This window comes from Ostrinia furnacalis, unplaced genomic scaffold (assembly GCF_004193835.3).
Source record: "Ostrinia furnacalis isolate ACB-3 unplaced genomic scaffold, ASM419383v2 OfSCF5472, whole genome shotgun sequence".
NCBI classification, from domain to species: Eukaryota; Metazoa; Arthropoda; class Insecta; order Lepidoptera; family Crambidae; genus Ostrinia; species Ostrinia furnacalis.
In genome coordinates this window covers 532,257-551,712 of record NW_021135711.1, presented here as the reverse complement: position 1 = coordinate 551,712, position 19,456 = coordinate 532,257, and the positions used below count along the sequence as shown (strand labels likewise).

The 19,456-nt window shown below is 38.5% G+C and overlaps 2 protein-coding genes across 2 annotated transcripts; one reads left to right on the top strand and one right to left on the bottom strand.

The window, feature by feature from the left end:
- The first annotated feature begins 789 nt into the window (after nucleotides 1-789).
- LOC114361219 (insulin-like growth factor-binding protein complex acid labile subunit) lies at nucleotides 790-12,642 on the top strand. The gene is made up of 3 exons (XM_028316204.1): nucleotides 790-850; nucleotides 9,476-10,927; nucleotides 11,012-12,642. The coding sequence occupies exons 1-3, from the start codon at nucleotides 791-793 to the stop codon at nucleotides 11,465-11,467; spliced, it is 1,968 nt and encodes a 655-aa protein (XP_028172005.1). The 5' UTR covers nucleotide 790; the 3' UTR covers nucleotides 11,468-12,642.
- Nucleotides 12,643-16,768: 4,126 nt separating this feature from the next.
- Tctp (translationally controlled tumor protein) lies at nucleotides 16,769-19,138 on the bottom strand. Its single transcript, XM_028316214.1, has 3 exons — nucleotides 18,998-19,138; nucleotides 18,520-18,778; nucleotides 16,769-17,195 (listed from the first exon to the last, which is right to left on the bottom strand). Exons 1-3 carry the CDS (start codon nucleotides 19,023-19,025, stop codon nucleotides 16,964-16,966), a joined length of 519 nt encoding a protein of 172 aa, XP_028172015.1. The 5' UTR covers nucleotides 19,026-19,138; the 3' UTR covers nucleotides 16,769-16,963.
- Between the last annotated feature and the right edge of the window lie 318 nt (nucleotides 19,139-19,456).

The window sequence follows — 19,456 nt, the reverse complement described above, 5'->3', positions numbered from 1 at the left end:
ATGGCGACGGTAATCGCACGCCTAGTGGGAACCGACACTTGCATGCGTGCGCTCGACTATTTACAGGGTAGGTATTATCATAATATTATGGAAAGAATTAGACTTCACGGGATTTTTTTCATTGAGAAGAAATGTTAAGATTTGCACTTGTTACCAATTTAACTGACCTAAGTTTATACACCACACTATATGGAATCGTAAGAGACATGACAATATTGAAGTAAATAATAAAGCTTACGTAGAATACCTAGTAAAGCGAATATGACGTCAACTTTTCCTTAGAAATCAGCATCATATGTGTAGCAAAAATAACTCGTTAGTTAGCAGTCGAGTTCATTCAATACTGCGTTCTAAACTGGATACAACACGCTATCGCGCAAACTTTGTCGTGGCACAAGTTTGTTGCGGAATTTTTATTACATCCTTCATATGGGAGAAGTATTTATGCTGCAGGTGTATTAGTTTATTACTTTTTGAATGAATACCATAATACTGATCTTACAAATAAATGTCAATTCTATTAGAACTAATGGTAAAGTAGAAACTCGAATGCCGATGATGAGTGACCGACCAAGGTGCGTCAAAAAACATGTCACACCCTATTGCGTGCGACCTACCTATATTTAACTCCCATTTTTTCTCCTGTCAACCAATTTTGTTGATGACCTTTTTTGTTCCTTTCAAAGAACACTCGGTTAATCGGACTTCGTCGATCGAATTTGCAACTCAAACGAGCGGCCATTCGATTGAAATTATCGGGTGCACCGTTAATCCGCTTCGTTCTTTGCAGATGGCGCCGCTGCGCTTCGGGCGAGGCCTCGCGCGGTTCCTTCTCTCCAACACTTTTGTGGTGAGCACTTTACATTTTAATTAAGACCAGCTAATTTGACAGTGCTGCAGTTTGGAAGTCAAATTCAAGGATTATTCATTCAAAGGCTTTTACAAACTCTAATGAATGTCAAATGAAGCGGCAAAGTTCGGAGTTAATTGAAACAGATGTGATTCTCTGCACGGGAGTAATGCTTGTTTACCTGCTTCATGCGCAGCGGAGAGTTATGTCACAGGGAAAATACCGGTCACAATAATAACACCGCGTCACGGCCATCATTAAAGTTTGTTTCGTGTGCGTTAATTACGTCCTCGCGATGCAACCGCTAGTTTTGGCATTTCACTGTAAATTTCAACAATTGCTCCATTTCGAGAACTCTTCATTTTATGAATAAAAAATAATTTAAAAACCGGATTCACTTTTCAATCGGGCTCACACAAAAATCTATTTGCTGCGAGTTATTCCGCTGCGAGCATATTCGGTGCGCTTTACCAATTACAGGGCGCGCCAATAAATCGCGATGAAAATATCGATAACGCAGTGACGCACCGCGATATATCGCCCGCGCGTAATTTATCCGTACGTATTCGTAATTAAATCAGTTACGCTTTAACCGGAATTATTGTCTATTTGTGCAACAACAAATCGGCCGTATAACAATTAACGGGCCCGATTAAAGCGGCGCACGGCTGCTGGGAATCTGCATAATTCTGAAATCATTTGCCGGCCGCTTGTGAGCGACAAATGAAGCGGGCTGAAATGCGCTATTTTAAAATCACCAGTGGTCCGGGAGCTGCGGTCTGTAGGCTTTATTATTGCGACGTGTGTCTCAAGATGCTGGTCGGACGCATGCGGGTGAATTCGTGGAATCGCAGTCTCTAATAGCGCGTGATGCGAGATTGCGGGCGGGAACGGGAACTGCGTGTGTTTGCAGCAAATCGAACGATTGAACAATTGTTGCCTTTTTGTTGCTATTTTTAAATTGGATTGAGAATGCTGAGACTCTTTAAATGCAGTTGCTCAATAAGTTAATAAATATTTGAACGGATAAACATTTGTAGCAACTACGATGCATCACAATATAAAATAAGTAACAAAGTTATAAAATATGACATATAATCTGGATTTCTTGTTTTATGTATGTATGTATGTATGGTTTCAAATTCACGAAATTCACGAATTTCAATTCCACACAGATATAGCAAATACATACATAACGTTCTCCCTTGCTAGCACGCGAAACATACCGCATTAATTAATAGATGATTGGTTCAGATACGGCAGTGCATTCCGCCCTAACAGCCTGTTTTCACCCCGTGTAGAACTGGGTTTATCTGGTGCGCCTATCATAATATTTTGGTTATTCTGCGTTCTGCCTGTTTGTATTAATAGGGTGAAATCATGTTGTTGTAAGGACCACGCGCGATTTGCCTAATCCAGGATAAACATAACCGTATTCTTCTGGGAATCGAACCCAGAGTTTCAAAGTCGAGAGAGTCCCACTTTAACTGTATGGACTATAGATATCGTCTGACAGTAAATTATTTTTATTTGTTTTAATTATTTATTTAACTCCTGAACAACAAGGACGCTTCTAAAGTCGCCTGAAGTGCAACTTTTTTGTCAACCATCATATTATTATTAACTAAGGCTGGGTTGCACCATCTTACTTTAATTTTGACAAACGTCAAAAATCTGTCAAACTCCATACAATAACACCGGTTATCGTTATAGTTACGATAAAAGTTAGGTGGTGCAACTCAGCCTAATGCCCGTTTTCCCTAATTTTTAAGTGTCCCCTATGGTAACACATAACAGGAATTTTCTTTCATAGGGGTCACTTAAAAATTAGGGATTGATGGTGAAAACGGGCATAAGAGTTCTTTTTAATTTATGATGCCTATACAGATTTAAAAACCACTTGCGAAGGATCATCGTATTAAAGTCAGCAGTCATTAGTCATTAAAAGTTATTTCATCACGTGACGTATCTATCCACGGGCACGGGTTAGGCCTCCACTGCCATCAGTCTCTGTCAGAGGCAATCGTCTGACTGAACCCCTTAAGTGGTTCTCTATATTATTAGATTTCTAATTGTTTCCCTGTTTTTGGGTTACGAAAAACTGTTCAATTATTTATGCAATCTATACTATCTATAGTAATATTATAAATGCGAAAGTAACTCTGTCTGTCTGTCTTGCTTTCACGCCTAAACCACTGAACCGATTTTGATGAAATTTGGCATAGAATTTTATGGTAGCCAGTCTAATACCTCAGGTACTGACTTATAGTAATACAAAAGATCATTTTTTTTAACTTTGTGGTAAAACCAAAATGCTGAAAATGTAGACCAAATACAGTGTAGTGTAGTTTCAGTGTAGCTATGGCCAATACCGCACCGTAATGCCTTTACCCGGTCCAACAAAGGTAAATAACCAACGGAAGGTTGCATGTTACATGCCAAGAAAAGAACCTTTCCAGAGTAGATCTTTTAAAATATTGACAGGCAAAGGAATAAAATATGCGGCCAGCGCCATTGTGCGTCTGCACGACTGTACTCGGCGGCCAGGACAAAGTATTTTCGTTACAGATCCTGTTGAATTTAGTATTTCGAATCAAAAATAAAAAAAATGACGTCAGTGCAGTTGGAGTAGAAGTACGAAATAATTTAATTCTCTCTTCGAAAAATCTCAAAAACTTACTTAGCAAGTCTTTAATTTGTTATGTAATTTCTGTTACTCATTCTGAAATATTTTAATGAATAAGCAATAACATCCTTATAATTATTCCATATTCGCTTAAAATATAATGTTATCAGAAGAGTTATTCTTTAATTACGCCTGTTTGTCAAAAAACAATTTAATTTCATCCCACCGTTACATTTAATGCGGAGTTATTCCGACGTCGTCCCAAAATGAAAATTAATGTTTTCTTTACTAAAATGTACAAAGTTAAATATGATAAATCGCAGTGGCGGAATAATTTTAATAACTCCATAACGATATTCGGACCGACCTAATTTCCGAACTGAATTTGTAATTCGGTGTCCGCCCTCAGCCGTCTTCGCAACTCGCATTTTTAATCAGAATCCCCTAGAATTTACTTGCCAATTTGAATAAAGGAGTGTCGCCATAAAGGGTTGATGGGCGCGGGTTCCGTAAATAATTCCGTGAGGGTATGCATTTCATTGATGGATAACATTTAGAACAGAAAACGTTATGTTTTATCGCAATAATTTATTTTCAGATTACGAAGGTACTTAAAAAATTTCTAGATAAGTACAAAATTACGTAAAAATGTAAAGATAAAATCTAACTTAATACATCTGGCAGATTGCAAAAGTCCATAATAAAATTTAAAACATTCTTTTTTCCACCGTTTTAATGACAGCGCCAAGGATCAGAAGTGCGGAGTGCGGTCCGAAATAGGTGGTCGCGAATTTGCATTTAAATCGAGCCCTTATAATATGAGCAAGGTGCCTCCTAGCGCCTCCAGTTATGAATAATGAGAGGTAATACCTTTTTAAAAGAAACGGGGAATATGACTCGTGGGTGCTTTACAGCTGCCGGAAGAGAACAAGTTTGATGACCAATCAGGGCAAAATTACAGGTTGTTTGCTATCTTGTGTTGTTTGTTTTTAAGCTGAAAATAAGTGTAATACAAACGAGGAAGTCACCGTTCCTTACAACCAGCGTTGCCAGACGTCCCGATTTTGGCGGGACGTCCCGATTTTTAAATCAAATTTAAATGCCCCGCGCGGGACAGGCTCGGTCCCGCTTTTCGGAGAGAGACACTCACTTCACCAGACTTTTGTTTGGAACGCCATATTATTCTAAAGAATAAAACTTTTTTAATTTTTTTCTTTTTAGGGTTCCGTAACCAAATGGCAAAAAACGGAACCCTTATAGATTCGTCATGTCTGTCTGTCCGTCCGTCCGTCCGTCCGTCCGTCCGTCTGTCCGTCCGTATGTCACAGCCATTTTTTTCCGAAACTACGAGGGCTGCACTAAAAGTATCGGGAATGGAATATTTCCACTGTTCCAGTCATATTAAAATCTATTTAATTGCAAACTCCAGGGTTTTAAAAATCGTATACCATTTATTTATTTAAAAAAAGATTCTCGGTCGTATCACAAGGTCTTGTCAAACTTGTTTAGTCGTTGAGAAAATGGAATTGACTCGAGAAAATTCAAGAGCGATGATTTATTATGACTTTTGAAGTGGTTTAACACAAAAACAGTGTGTTGACCGGATGATTTCTGCATTTGGTAATGAAGCCCCATCCAAAACCACAATTTATCGCTGGTTTCCTGAATTTCAACGTGGACGTGTCAAGCTCAGTGATGATCCCCGTCAAGGTCGTCCAAAAACTGCAGTCACCTAAGAAAACGTTGATGCTGTGCGTAAGCTGATTGAAGAAGATCGACATGTGATATACCGCGAAATTCAGGCAACTTTAGACATTGGCATGAGTCAAATACAAATAATCTTGCATGAACAATTAGGTGTAAAAAAGTTGTTTTCCCGATGGATACCGCATTCGCTCTGTGAAGAGCAAAAAGCGGCTCGCGTTACTTGGTGCGTCAGAACTCTCGGGAGATTACATGCAGGATCCTCAAATGCTGTATACAACATCGTATCAGGTGACGAATCATGGATATACGCGTACGAACCCGAAACAAAAAACCAGTCACGAGTTTGGGTGTTCGAAAATGAATTAAAGCCAACAAAAATTGTTCGTTCACGGAGTGTTGCAAAAAAAATGGTGGCCACGTTTGTCTCCAAAACCGGCCATGTTGCGACTATTCCTCTTGGGGGACAAAGAACGGTTAATGCAGATTAGTATGCTAGCATTTGTTTGCCACAGGTCGTTTCTGAACTCCGTAAAGAGAACTGCAACCGCCGCATCATCCTCCATCACGACAATGCGAGTTCTCACACCGCGCACTGAACAAAAGAGTTTTTAGAGCAAGAAAACATAGAATTATTAGTCCATCCGCCGTACAGCCCCGACCTAAGCCCTAATGATTTCTATACTTTCCCTAAAATTAAGAATGAATTGCGTGGTCAGAGATTTTCATCACCTGAAGAAGCTGTGGAAGCCTACAAAACGGCCATTTTGGAGACCCAAACTTCCGAATGCAATGGTTGCTTCAATGATTGGTTTCGTGTATGGAAAAATGTGTCAAAGTTCGCGGAGAATACTTTAAAAAGCAATAAATACATTTTTAAATAGTAATGTTGTTTCACTTCCTTGATTCCCGAAATTTTCAGTGCCGCCCTCGTATAAGAGCTATACTGTTGAAACTTGGTAAGTAGATGTATTCTGTGAACCGCATTAAGATTTTGATGCAAAAATAAAAAAATAATAATAAATATTGGGGGCTCCCCATACTTAGAACTGAAACTCAAAAATTTTTTTTTCGTCAAACACATACGTGTGGGGTATCTATGGATAGGTCTTCAAAAATGATATCGAGGTTTCTGAAATACTTTTTTTCTAAACCGAATAGTTTGCGTGACAGACGCTTCCAAAGTGGAAAAAAGAAAATGAAAAATCTAAAAAAAACATATGATGTAGGTACATTACTATAAAAACTACCTACGAAAATTGTTTTGAACGAGATCTAGTAAGTAGTTTTTTTTTAATACCTCGTAAATCGTAAACCGCTTATTACCGCGTAATCTTTCATACTAATAACTTAAATAAAAAATAATAATTTTAATTTCATAAATCAATGGTACGGAACCCTCGGTGCGCGAGTCCGACTCGCACTTGGCCGGTTTTTTTATTCTAAAGACGAATTTAACGATAGAGTAAATCTGATTTAAAATATTATTTTTTTGTTAAAATACATTTTCTATAGCTACTTTTGCTACCTATTGTCACGTAAACGTAATTTTAAGTCAAATAAAAAGATAAATATTTGAAAATCTTTGATTATATACGTTTTTTTACTATGTCCCGCTTCTGACGAAACGAAACGAAAGAATCCCGCTATTTTCACTCAAAAAGTACGAAAGTCCCGACTTGGCGAAAAAAAAAACTGGCAACGCTGCTTACAACAGACTGTAATAATAACCATTCCACGTCTGGGCATTCAGGAGATGTATTTTTGGAGTATGTACCTATTCCGATTGAATCCTAATAGGTGCAGGGAAATAAATCTTGAGTACCTATCAAGAAACGAAAGCAGGAAAATGTCACTCTTAATGTGGGACCATAACCATAACCAGACCAATAGTACCTAGGTGTCTGTTCAAAACGCGTAGAGCTACTGCGAAGCTCTTCCCTAGCCTTCTGAAATCGTTTCTTTGCTAGTCAATGTTTGGAATCTTCACCGACAATGTCCGCCAATTTCATATGAAAATGCTAACCCATAAAACCTATCTTACCAGCTCAAAAATTCATTTCAAGTTTACGAGCTACAAAAGTCGATCCAATTCATTACAGCCGCTCGTCAACTACTATGTCGCAGTAGTTTATGCCGCGTCGCTGCTTGCTTTGTTGCGTGTTGAGCATTTTGAGCATGCTCAGAATTTTACGCGAGCTTAGATCGACGCTGTATTGAAAGGAAAACATCCAATCACTTACGGTTGATGAAATGTGGGAATAAAAAGTTTGTGTGCATCGTCTTCGTCGCCTTTATTAGTGAGCAAACTTTATCAGTTTGGACTGTTATTATTTATTTACTTACAAACATTATAATTCTCACATGACTCTAGTCTTTATTTATCATTTCAATTAATATTTTCCAAAAAGTCCTACATTAAGATGCATAAAATTACATAGGACTTAACTATCGCCCACGAGAAATTCGATATGTTACATTCGCCAATTTCAAGTTTTACCTATTTCATATTTATGAAAATGGTTTCAGTGGTTTAGGCCTAAAAAAAGGTTACATACAGAATTATTTTCGCATTGATAAATCAGTATTATGTTTTCTCGATTTTAGACGTTACGAAACTACATATTCGCATTGCTAATACGGCTAGATTGTCCATGCGGGTCCGCTGCGCGTGCGGTCAGAAAACAATGGCGTCAGTGCCGAGCGTCTGCGCCCGCGCCGACATAACCCGGCCACTGCACTTTGCCCTTGAGTGCACCTGCATTTCGAGGCTATACTCTTTAGTACTTATAATCTACAAGGGCTATTCGGTTTAATTCATAACGCTTTATTTCTATTTTTTGTTTAAAATCGCAATTTAACTTACATAAAAACATGACCGGTCTGTCACAAAAATAAGCACCTTAGTAATTTATTTATAGGTATTAGTACAATTTTATTGTACCAATTCACTAGGCTGTAAAACCATTGGCTCGCTTATCTGACGCGATGCACCAAAAAACGCGCGCATTCAAAACATGGCCGCGGCAAGATCGCAATATGTCGGCCACCGTTTATTGGATTTTAGCGGAAATTTCACCGGTGTCGGCCCCGCCGCCTGCAAATAACGCCGCATATCGGGTTTTGATTCTGATTTGCACCGGGAACGCCGCATAAACGATACGCGCAAATGGAATGCAAAATGTTGCGAATACACACGCTTTTGTTCCCGCAAAAAACACTAGATACCTACGCACGAATGTCGGTAACGTATCACACATTTCGTCCATTTTCATCGGAAAACGTGTTCAGCAGTGTTAAGAGCCGACGTAAAAGCCAACCTAAAAAGCTTTCTGGTTGCGCGCCCGCCACCGAGAAAAAATACCCTTTGAATAATGGCACGAGTACGTAGGTATTACTCGTATCAGCTGCACATATAAATACACTCCCAGCAGAGCTATCTCAGCGTTCGGTGAACTATTTTAAAACAATCGAAATCTACTCACGTAGAAAATGAAGTCAATATTTTTTGTTCCAAACGAATGCAGAGTACGGATAGCAAAGAAAGCAATACAAACACTTGAAACTTGCTCGATGCTATCTTGGATTTCCAATTGAGTCTCCAAGTCCCGCTGCTCCATAAAATGCTAATAAGCTTACTTATGCGCCAAACTACTTTCAGCTTTGTCTTCCAAAGGACGAGGGATTGTCGGCATCGCATCTATCAGAAATCTCAGTGTAACAGAATTAAAGTCGACTTTGGAATTCCAAAGTCGAATCTCGGCTCCCACTCGGATCTCGCTGTTAATTGTTGAAAAGAGGAAACGTAATAAAAGTGCTAGTCTTTGAAGCAAAGAAGCTGCCCCAGGCACCTCGGAGGAGCGCATTTTAATAAATTAAAACTGCGCAAAATTCCCATTCCAATATCATTTTTTTTTCCCTTTTGCGTTCGCCTCCGCGAACCTCGCCTCTCGTCTTACATCGGTTCTATTTTATTTTTACGGGCCCGCCATTAACTATATTCCTTCATCCTATTAATACCAGGTATCTCGGAGTAACGTGAAGGTACGGTGTACGCGGACGCCTACTATCATTTGAATTCCGTCGACGGGGAGTTCTATTGCCAAAACAAACAGCGCTTCTATTAGCGTAATGACATCACGAAATTGAAGTACAAAATACGGGCTTTCACTCGATCGTTCGTTAACTCGTGCTCTCATAAAAGCCGAGTCCCTTGAATGAATTCGTAAATTAGCTTAACTTGAGTGTTTTGTTTCGCTTTCCTTTGGTAAAATGTTATGTTTTTTGTATTCCAGGTGGTGTTATTGTCACTGGAGCTGGTGGTGTGGCGCAGCGGCGCGGCGGCACTGGCCAACTGCCCCAGCGGCTGCAGCTGCAACGACGACACGCTCGTGGTGGTGTGCCAGGAGAGCCGCCTCGACGTGCTGCCCATCGCGCTCAACCCCTCCATCCAGCGGCTCATCATCCGCAACAACAAAATCAAAACCATCGACAGCTCCATGCAGTTCTACGCGGAACTGCAACACCTCGACCTCTCCCAGAACCACCTCGTCAACATACCCATAAAAAGCTTTGCTTATCAACGCAAGCTGCAAGAGTTGCACCTCAACAGCAACAAACTATCCTCAGTAACGAACACCACCTTCCAAGGCCTCAATTCCCTAACAGTACTGAACTTAAAACGAAATTTCCTCGAGGAACTCACGAATGGAGTCTTCTCAACCCTCCCCAGATTAGAAGAACTTAATCTAGGACAAAACAGAATATCTAGAATAGAACCCAGAGCATTCGCCGGACTCTCTGCCTTAAGAATACTATATTTAGATGACAATCAACTAAGTTCAGTGCCTACGACTTCCTTCAGTCTACTGGGAAGTCTCGCCGAGTTACATGTTGGCCTTAACGCGTTCTCGTTTCTGCCAGACGATGCGTTTGCTGGGCTGAACCGGCTGGCAGTTCTAGATTTGAATGGAGCTGGACTCTCAAATATTAGTGAAGACGCTTTCAGAGGACTTCCTGGATTACGGAGCCTCAACCTGTCTGGAAATAGGTTAAATGTTGTACCGACACAGCAATTGTCTGGTCTTACGAGATTAGAAGAATTGTACATTGGACAAAACGACTTTTTCGTGTTAGAAAGTCACTCATTCAAAGGCTTGAAAAATCTCAAGTTACTTGAAATTGTGGGCTCACCAATACTGGAGAGGGTCGAAAAAGGAGCATTCGAGGACAACATTAATTTGGAAACAGTAACTCTGATTAATAACAAGAAATTGTCAATCATCGAAGAAGCTACTTTGTTAGGTTTGCCAAAACTAAAGCACGTGTCTCTGAGGGATAATGCTATTGTGACCTTGAGTGACTCGGTTTTTATCGGCAAGGAGCTGAAACAACTGGATTTGAGCGACAATCCCATATTCTGTGATTGTCAAATTCTTTGGCTTCAAGAATTGTTAACTGAAAAGACAAACTTCACTCAAGTTCAATGTGCGGCTCCGGACAATGTAAAAGAAAGGAATTTGAAACACCTCGGTGCTGAGGACTTGGGCTGCATGCTCCACGACACGCGGCAGCAGACTATTATTGGCATAATCGTCGTGGCTTGCGTGGCCACAATCGTCACTCTAGTGCTAATTTTGTATAGATACCGCAAGAGTATGCAGGAGAAGCTGAAGGATTACAAGTGGAACAAGGGTCGCAAGAACCTCGAGTACCACAAGCCCATCTCCACGGAGGAGGACTGCATAGTGCGGGGCATCCACCCGTCGCAGTACCCGGCGCCGCCGCAGCACGCGCCCGGCCTCAGGCCGATTCCGGTGACGGAACTGTAGCTAGAGCTTTACGCCTCCCCGAGCGTGTTCTTCATGTCGGGCGGCCAGGGCTCGGCCCGGCGGCCGCAGCGCTCGGGAGGCGGCGGCGGCACTCTCCCCGCCAACGGATTCACGTACATCGGCGGCGACCCCCGCCACCAGCCGATGACGCTCAACAACGGCGCCCCGGCGCACCACCTCAACAACGGGTCGCTGCGCTCGCTGCCGGACAAGAAGAACAACCGGAACGGCGTCGTGTGCCACCCGGAGAACTTCCAGCGCAACCTGGACACGCGCTACTCGCGCAAGCAGGAGAACGGCTACCTGCGCAACTCCGAGACCATCCTCGGCTTCCCGCGCGCCGAGCGCGAGCTGCGCGAGAGCGACTACAGCGAGCCCGAGTACTCCGTGATCCCGGAGGCCTACGCGCGCGACGAATACCGCGCCTGCGCGCACTCCAACACCTTCAACTGTTGAGCCGCGCTCGCGCCACGGACTCTCCTCAATCGTTTGTGATCTTGTAATTCTAGCAATAAATCTTCATTCCATTAAGTTTTCTATGGACGGACTGATGTGACGGGACGTAGTGCTCTAGAGCGGTTAGTGACGTTAGTGACTCGGGTCCGGTGTACGTAAGACCAGTGAGGACTATCCTATATCGTAATTCGGTTTAAAAGAGTACCTTATTTGTAAATTATAAATTTAAGTAGTGATGGATCTATTTTTCAATGGGTTGTCGGGCATGGAAGTGTGACTTTCATCGAGTCGTACAATGTACAGCTAGTCGCGGCCGGGTGTGCGCACGAGTGCGGCGCCGCCATCGCAAACATGTGATTGTAATTATTTCTACCAGTGCGGTGGAATTTGTATTTGATTTTGTACAAAAACCATTCCATAAGAAATCTTTTAATGTCTAATATTTTATTTATAAATGAATAAATTAAGTGTGCGTTAAATAAGACACCAATATGAAGAATATTAGAGATAATGATGTAAATATATTTATACTATATTGAGAAATTTATAAAATTTAATACGATCTTGTTCTTCTAAAATTATCATAAAATTATTTCGGTATTTCTGATATTGTATTGTTTGCTATATCGACTGATATCCTACTTATGAGATTTCGTACTTCTGTCACTATTATTGTATAATATCCACTTACACCGACTTCGTATTGTGTAGGTACAGGAGCACCCGTTGTTTCGCTTGGCTCATCCATTTGTGTAATGCTCAATCCTAATATTGTATTGTAATTTACTTATTAAGATTGTTGGAATTACTTGCCCTACTTATTTACTGTGTCATATATCGCTGGAGCTGCGCAGTTGTTATTTTATTTTTTAAGTTATCATTTCTTAAACTAGCTACCGTTTTCATTTACTCCGTTGTTTTTGTTATTACAAAATGAAGACTGTGTGTATGTTTGCTGTCTGAGGAAATAGATTAGATTGCTTTATATAAAACCAAATGTTTTCTAGACTTAAATATAAAATAGATAGTCGAGAAATTAAGTTACCACAGATGACTTAATATCGTTAGGTAGGTAAACTTAATTTCTGGATTAATTAATATGATATACGAATACGAAGCAATAAAAAGAGTTCAAAATAGCCGGTGCACTGTAAACTGTTGCATTGTAATGTAATGCAATTAAGTAAAAAACAATTACGCAACATTAAAATTTAAATTTATCATTAAAACTTTTTCATTTCATCTGCAGCTAAATCTATTTAATATTTTAGTTAAGGGTTGTTTGTCGTGTCAAATATTAATTATGTATTTTTTTTAACATAATATATATTGGGGCAATATCTCTTGATGTGGAAAATCCAGTGTGCCCACAATCAAGACAAGTTTGTTGTACTTATTTAATGCATTCTAAAATTGTCTATAACAAATGCCATGTTAGTAAACTATCTATAAAATCATCGTAGGATATTTTCTTAAACGAATCCCTTTTTACATTGACCATGGACCTATAATAGGTCCATGACATTGACTGTTTATTTCCAACAAGAAGTAAGAATTTTTGGCAGCTAGCTAAGTAGGTACTACCTACCTATTAGTACCTACTTAATATTATTTATCTTTCGATGTTCAATGTTTTGTATGAGATTGGATTGAAATTCGATCAGTGTAAATAACTTAATGTCAAAACAAACATGTAAAATCTGATCCACCATATAGATGACCCACGCTGAACTGTCCCACCAAACTCAATGACAGGGGGGCGCTACCATCGTTCAACTATATGGTTTCCAACATGGCAAAAATCGGAACCAACGATCCGGTATTGACGGTGGCGCCCCACTGTCAATGTCGTCGATAGGACAGTCCAGTATTTTGGAACTATATCAATAATCCCAGGGTTATCTTGATAACAATTTCTTGCTTCTTGTTGGCCATAGACTATTATCTACAACTGAGTAAGGACCTACACGATATAATCTGATCTTATGGTGACATTTCTTTATTGTAAATATTGAGAAATTAAAGACTAAGCGACAAAGGCATGCGTTAGTGCCTACTGAATGCCTAAAAAGTATACAAGAAAATGATTAATACATATGAGAAATTGTGATTAGTGTACTTTCACGACATTGTAATAGATCATCGGTCATTTCTGTACTTTATTGTAGTTATAACCTACATACAAACTCGATAAATATAACATACCTCAAATTCGAAATTGTGTTTTATTTTTATTTTCCTTTTGTCTTCTTAACAAAGAAAAATCTCTTGTGACTTGGGGCTTGGGGTACAGATAGATGACCAATTTTGCGCAGTTGCTGCTTCACTTGAAGTCGCGGGTTCAATCCCCGTGCTTATAGCAAAATTTCTACTCTTTATGCCTTACTTATAAGTATATCAACAACAAAATTGCTGTTCATGTCATGTCAAAAATCAACAACAATGTTACTGAATATTAGTACAGTATTAGGTTTATTATCCATGGGTATTATTACTACTGAGTGCTTCTTTAAGACGTTTCCTTATTTTAATATCTAAGCAAAATCGCTAATAACTAAGTTGCTTAGCAAATTGGTAGGTAGATAAGCTCGTAAATAAGTTATCAGGATTCAGAAACAATAACAGCCTAATATAGGTATACTAATACAACGTGCTCTTTTTGATTTCCTGGAACTCTAGGGTATTAATAAGACCACTTCAAAGAATGGAATGGCATTACATTTTTTGTTAAATTAAAAAAAAATCGACATTTTTTTCACACGAAATTATTTAAAAACTTAATTTTCACTGAAATAATTCATAATTTACATAAGTACCTACACTTATCAATAAAAAGTCTGCACAAAAAGACTAGGTGACAATTTTGAAAAAAAAAACTAGATTGATGATACACTAGCTAGGTATCTTCTAAATCTAGAATCCACAATATCTCCAAAAATATGCTTTTAGAAATACTTATTCCTAAGACTCTTTAAAAACTAGTTTTTATTTATAGAATATACCCCTAAAATTTCCGGAAAACAAAAGGAGCAAGTTGTTTAAGCAAACTAAATTCTTTAAAAATAATTGCTACAAATACAGCCCAGTTCCTAGTGAACACGTACATGTAACCATATTATGAATAGTAACACAAAATAAAAATTTCAATACATTGTAATATGTACCCTCTGTGCTTTGGGAGCAGATGCTCCAAGCCACAGATGCGGCCATTTTGAGTCTGGAGCATAATGCTCCGCGCGCCACAGACGGGTAACTGTTTTAACACAAAAGTACCAGGAGAGCAGAATACGCACAGAGGTAACCATGTGACTTAATGACACGATCTTGGTGCCTTCGGTTTTTGTAAAGGCCAAATGAAATGACAAATAGAAACCGTTTTAACATTAGCTTGGCCAATCAAAATCGCCGGCAATGACATTTAGTGCAAATATCCATGTGCAACAAGATCGTCCCTCTGTGCGTTGGGAGCAGATGCTCCAAGCCACAGACGGGTAACTGTTTTAACACAAAAGTACCAGGAGAGCAGAATACGCACAGAGGTAACCATGTGACTTAATGACACGATCTTGGTGCCTTCGGTTTTTGTAAAGGCAAAATGAAATGACCAATAGAAATCGTTTTAACATTAGCTTGGCCAATCAAAATCGCCGGCAATGACATTTAGTGCAAATATCCATGTGCAACAAGATCGTAGCGTCATTCTCACACTAAGTTAGAATGAAACCCTATTATAATGCTATCTCTCTTATCCGTACTTCTTTTGACACAAACAAACAGGAGCAAGCACAACTTAAATTATGTCTTATGACACAGATCCTACGCTGCATTTTGCGAAAGTTAGTATTTGGCCGAAAAGTACTAGGAGAGCATGTCTTAAATAATCTGAAATACCACTACACAATACGTTCCTATTGCCTAGTGTTTTCGAAGATAACATTGAAAAAGCCGCAAATGACATGAAACATCATGGGCACGAATAACGTAATCAACTCTAGTAATCGTATTTACAGATAATTAGCAGAAATTATAACAAATAGGTAAATAAGTCCTTAATTTGTGTTAATAAGCTATCAGGAACATTATCAGCGTATTAATAATAAGAAAAATAAAATTGTATTCTTAGTAAACCATTGACTTTCAGTCCTGACCTTCCAAGGTCCTATAGAACCACAAGTTGTGCAGTTTAACCTATGGTGCAACTTTTTTTACTTCCGAAAACCTAAATTCAAAAGCAAAAATTCAAAATACAACTTTCGTTAAAATTAACTTTTTGTGTAATTTATTATAATACGGCAACGCATGTCACTGGCTGGATGTTCGCAGGCTTCAAAGAAAGCTTCAAAGAGTGCGAGGAAACCTGGAAAATGCCGTCACAAATAAACTGTTTTAACACAAAAGTACCAGGAGAGCAGAATACGCACAGAGGTAACCATGTGACTTAATCATTTAGCTTCATGGACTTAATGTCATGACCTCGTTGCCTTCGGTTTTTTTAAAGGAAAATTGAAATGACCAATAGAAATAATTTTAGCAATAGCTCGGCCAATCAAAATCGCCGGCAATGACATTTAGTGCAAATATCCATGTGCAATAATATCGTAGCGTCATTCTTACACTAAGTTAGAATGTGACCCTAATATAATGCTATCTCTCTTATCCGTACTTCTTTTGAGGGTAGTGGTGAAAATTCGTGACAAACCAACTCACAAACAAACAAGAGCAAGCACAAGTTAAATTAGGTCTTATGAAATAGGTATTACGGTGTGTATTTCATCATTAGAGACTATTCAGAAAAGTACCAGGAGCGCATGGCTTGCAAGTTTGAGATACCACTACGATCCTATTGCCTACAGTTTTCATAATAAAAATGGCAAAAAACCGAACTTATAAAATTGATAGTAGTGCCCTCCTGTAAATGACATATTTTTATGGTCATAACGTGGCAAAAATTGGAACTAATAACCCAGTATTGATAGTAGCGCCCTCTGTTTTGTCCACTGGCTAGTCCAGGGTCTATGAGACTACGATCTTAGCAATAACCTTAAATCCACTTTCGCCAGTATTGAAATCACATCTATTACCATAAGGATGGAAGGATGAGTGAGATTTCTGTACTTGTACAACTGATTGTCAAGACAATTTCAGAATGGATCTATCAACTATGTTGCATGTTTATAGCAGGGCTCGAACCCTACCCTAGTAATCCGATATGCGAACCAGTCTAGTGATGCATCATTTTTATTAGTAAAATAGATATCAATTAAAATAATAACAAAGGTTTACAAAAATATAAACAGGCAATATGTTAATTGTTCATTTATTTATTTATATTATGTAACATTTAGTAACATTACAAAAATGTTCAGCCTTGTAATGGGGAGATAGCCGGTTCCAGCCGATGCAGACATGATTGTAAATAAATAAAAAAATTAAATGAAAAATTAGGCGCCAGAGTGTTATGGAATATGAGTACTTTCACTTAAGCAGTAACACAAGTTAGAATTTCTCCTCCTCAAGACCGTGTTTGAAGAACATCATGACGGGGATCTGTGTGCCGTCCACATCACGGTACTCCATCATGGCGACCATGCCGTCACAGTCCATGGATTCCCCCGTGAAGAATTGGAGCTCCTTAAACCTGCCTAGGATGTCTTTCATAACTTTGTTCATGTTGGTCTTGAATACATCTACTTGGTCTGGGGCCTTCTCTTCCAATTTTGATACTAATCTGAAAAATAAAGTTGTCACATAAGTATTGCCAGAATTAACAACATTTCTAGGTTCAGTGAACATTTGGGTTATTGTCATCTCCATTTCATGAACAAACATTATGAGAATGAATGTTTTTTCACTAAAGTTATTTGCTTTTGCATCATAAGCTCCATGGGCTGACATTGAATATTCAACCCTTGGTATTAGATGATGCCACAAAGTATACATTTCGTATTTTATTAGTACATTTTCAAGCCAATTTGATCAGACAGGAATACAAAATCCCAACTAATATTATAAATGCGAAAGTAACTCTGTCTGTCTGTCTGTTACGCTTTCCCGCTTAAACCTCGCAACCGATTTTGATGAAATTTGGCATAGAGATAGTTTGAGTCCCGGGAAAGAACATAGGATAGTTTTTATCCCGGTTTTTGAAACAGGGACGCGCGCGATAAAGTTTTTCTGTGACAGACAAAATTCCACGCGGGCGAAGCCGCGGGCGGAAAGCTAGTAGTTAAATATAAAAATAAAGAGTTGCTAGACTCAAATACACTTACAGAATGTTCCCAGTAGGGGACTATAAAGAGGACTAGGGGACTTTTTCTCTTACATTGTTACATTTACTAAACATTTTAGATAAACTATTGTAATTGAGTAGTAGCAAATCTTTTATAAGCAATTTTACATACATTTCGTCACAATCATAGTTTTGCCACACCTAATACTAGTAGTGGTACATACATAGTAATATTTGCTTCACAATTTGAACTTTAAACAAATCTCAATAAGTACATTTGAATTACTAAATTACAAAGATCCAATGCATTATATGAAGTTAAAGCGAGTCATAATACTCTATTCAAGATGAACAAAGAGTCGCAAACTATGATTGTAATAAAATGCATATTGTCAAGGTAGTAGATGTAAATACTGGTAATCTAAAACTAAAGTACATGTAATTTTTGCTCTGAAAAATGCAGCTGTAATAAAAGTAATTTGATGGTACAATTGTCAAGTAAAAGTTGCCTTTTGCCTTTGATATAACATGAATAGTAAGTACAGCTAAAAGATAGTAATAATGGCCAATTGATAAGCCATGACATTGAATGTCTAACCAAAACATAGATAAGGTTGAGCACGCTATTACAGGCTATAAACAATGTTACCAATGGAATTCCATGAATTGCCCACATTTGTGAAAGCTGTTACAGAATGAGGTTAACAAAAAAGAAGAATCGTGGTATTTTCCTTAACTGTAAAACTAGGACAGCTGCATTTTCCAGTGCCAATCAACACTGAATCACTTTGGGTTGAAGTATTATCACAAGCACAACACTCACTTCTTCATGTAGTCTTTAAGGTATAACGTGTAAGATTTTTTGTCTCCAAAGGCATATGTTTCCACTAGCCTATGGTTGAGCACTATATCCACACCACTCTCCACAGAAGAGTCTGTTCCTTCATCGGCCTCTTCAGCTGAAGGGTTGAACCCTTCGATTTTGATGTCATCTTGCTTTCTAGACACCAGTTTGCCGGTGACTTCGTAAATTACTTCATCAACCAACTTGATTCTGTATGTGTCAGAGAACATCTCATCACCTGAAAATAGTAAAACAAATCTTTTACAAGCACTGAAAACATATTACCAGGTAGCATATTGTATGTAGATGTGGCACCAAATTTATAATGTTGGAAGAAAGAAATTGATGATGAGACATCACTGCCGATGAAATGTCAAAATCACAGTTCACAATATTGCACTCGATTAAAGAAATATTGACACAAAATTCACTAGCATAACACTATAATCATTATTACCGGTAATAATATCCTTATAGATCCTCATTTTGCTGGATTAGAGGCGATTAAAAATAATAAAAACCGAAACTACGGCTTCTTGCCCCAAGAACTAAACCGGAAAGGGCTATTCAAAGAAAAAAAAGAACCGTTCAGTGCTGCCATTAGTCAAAAAATTGCCAAGTCACAAACACGCAACCAAATGTATTTTTTTATTGTTGATAAAATAATTAAATCGGTATTTAAAATTATCGAATAATAATATTTTTTTAAAATCAAAATTAAAACTGCTTCCAATATTTTTAGAAATACCTGCCTTTGTTTAAAATAATGTCATCATTTGATCTAAGGGTACCTTCTTAAAAAAAGTCGTAAAAAAAGTTTTATTCATAACTTTTTGTTAATGAATTTATCACAATAGTTAAACTTGAAATAATAATTTGATATAATATTTTTGTTTTGGTACTTTATCGGATAACC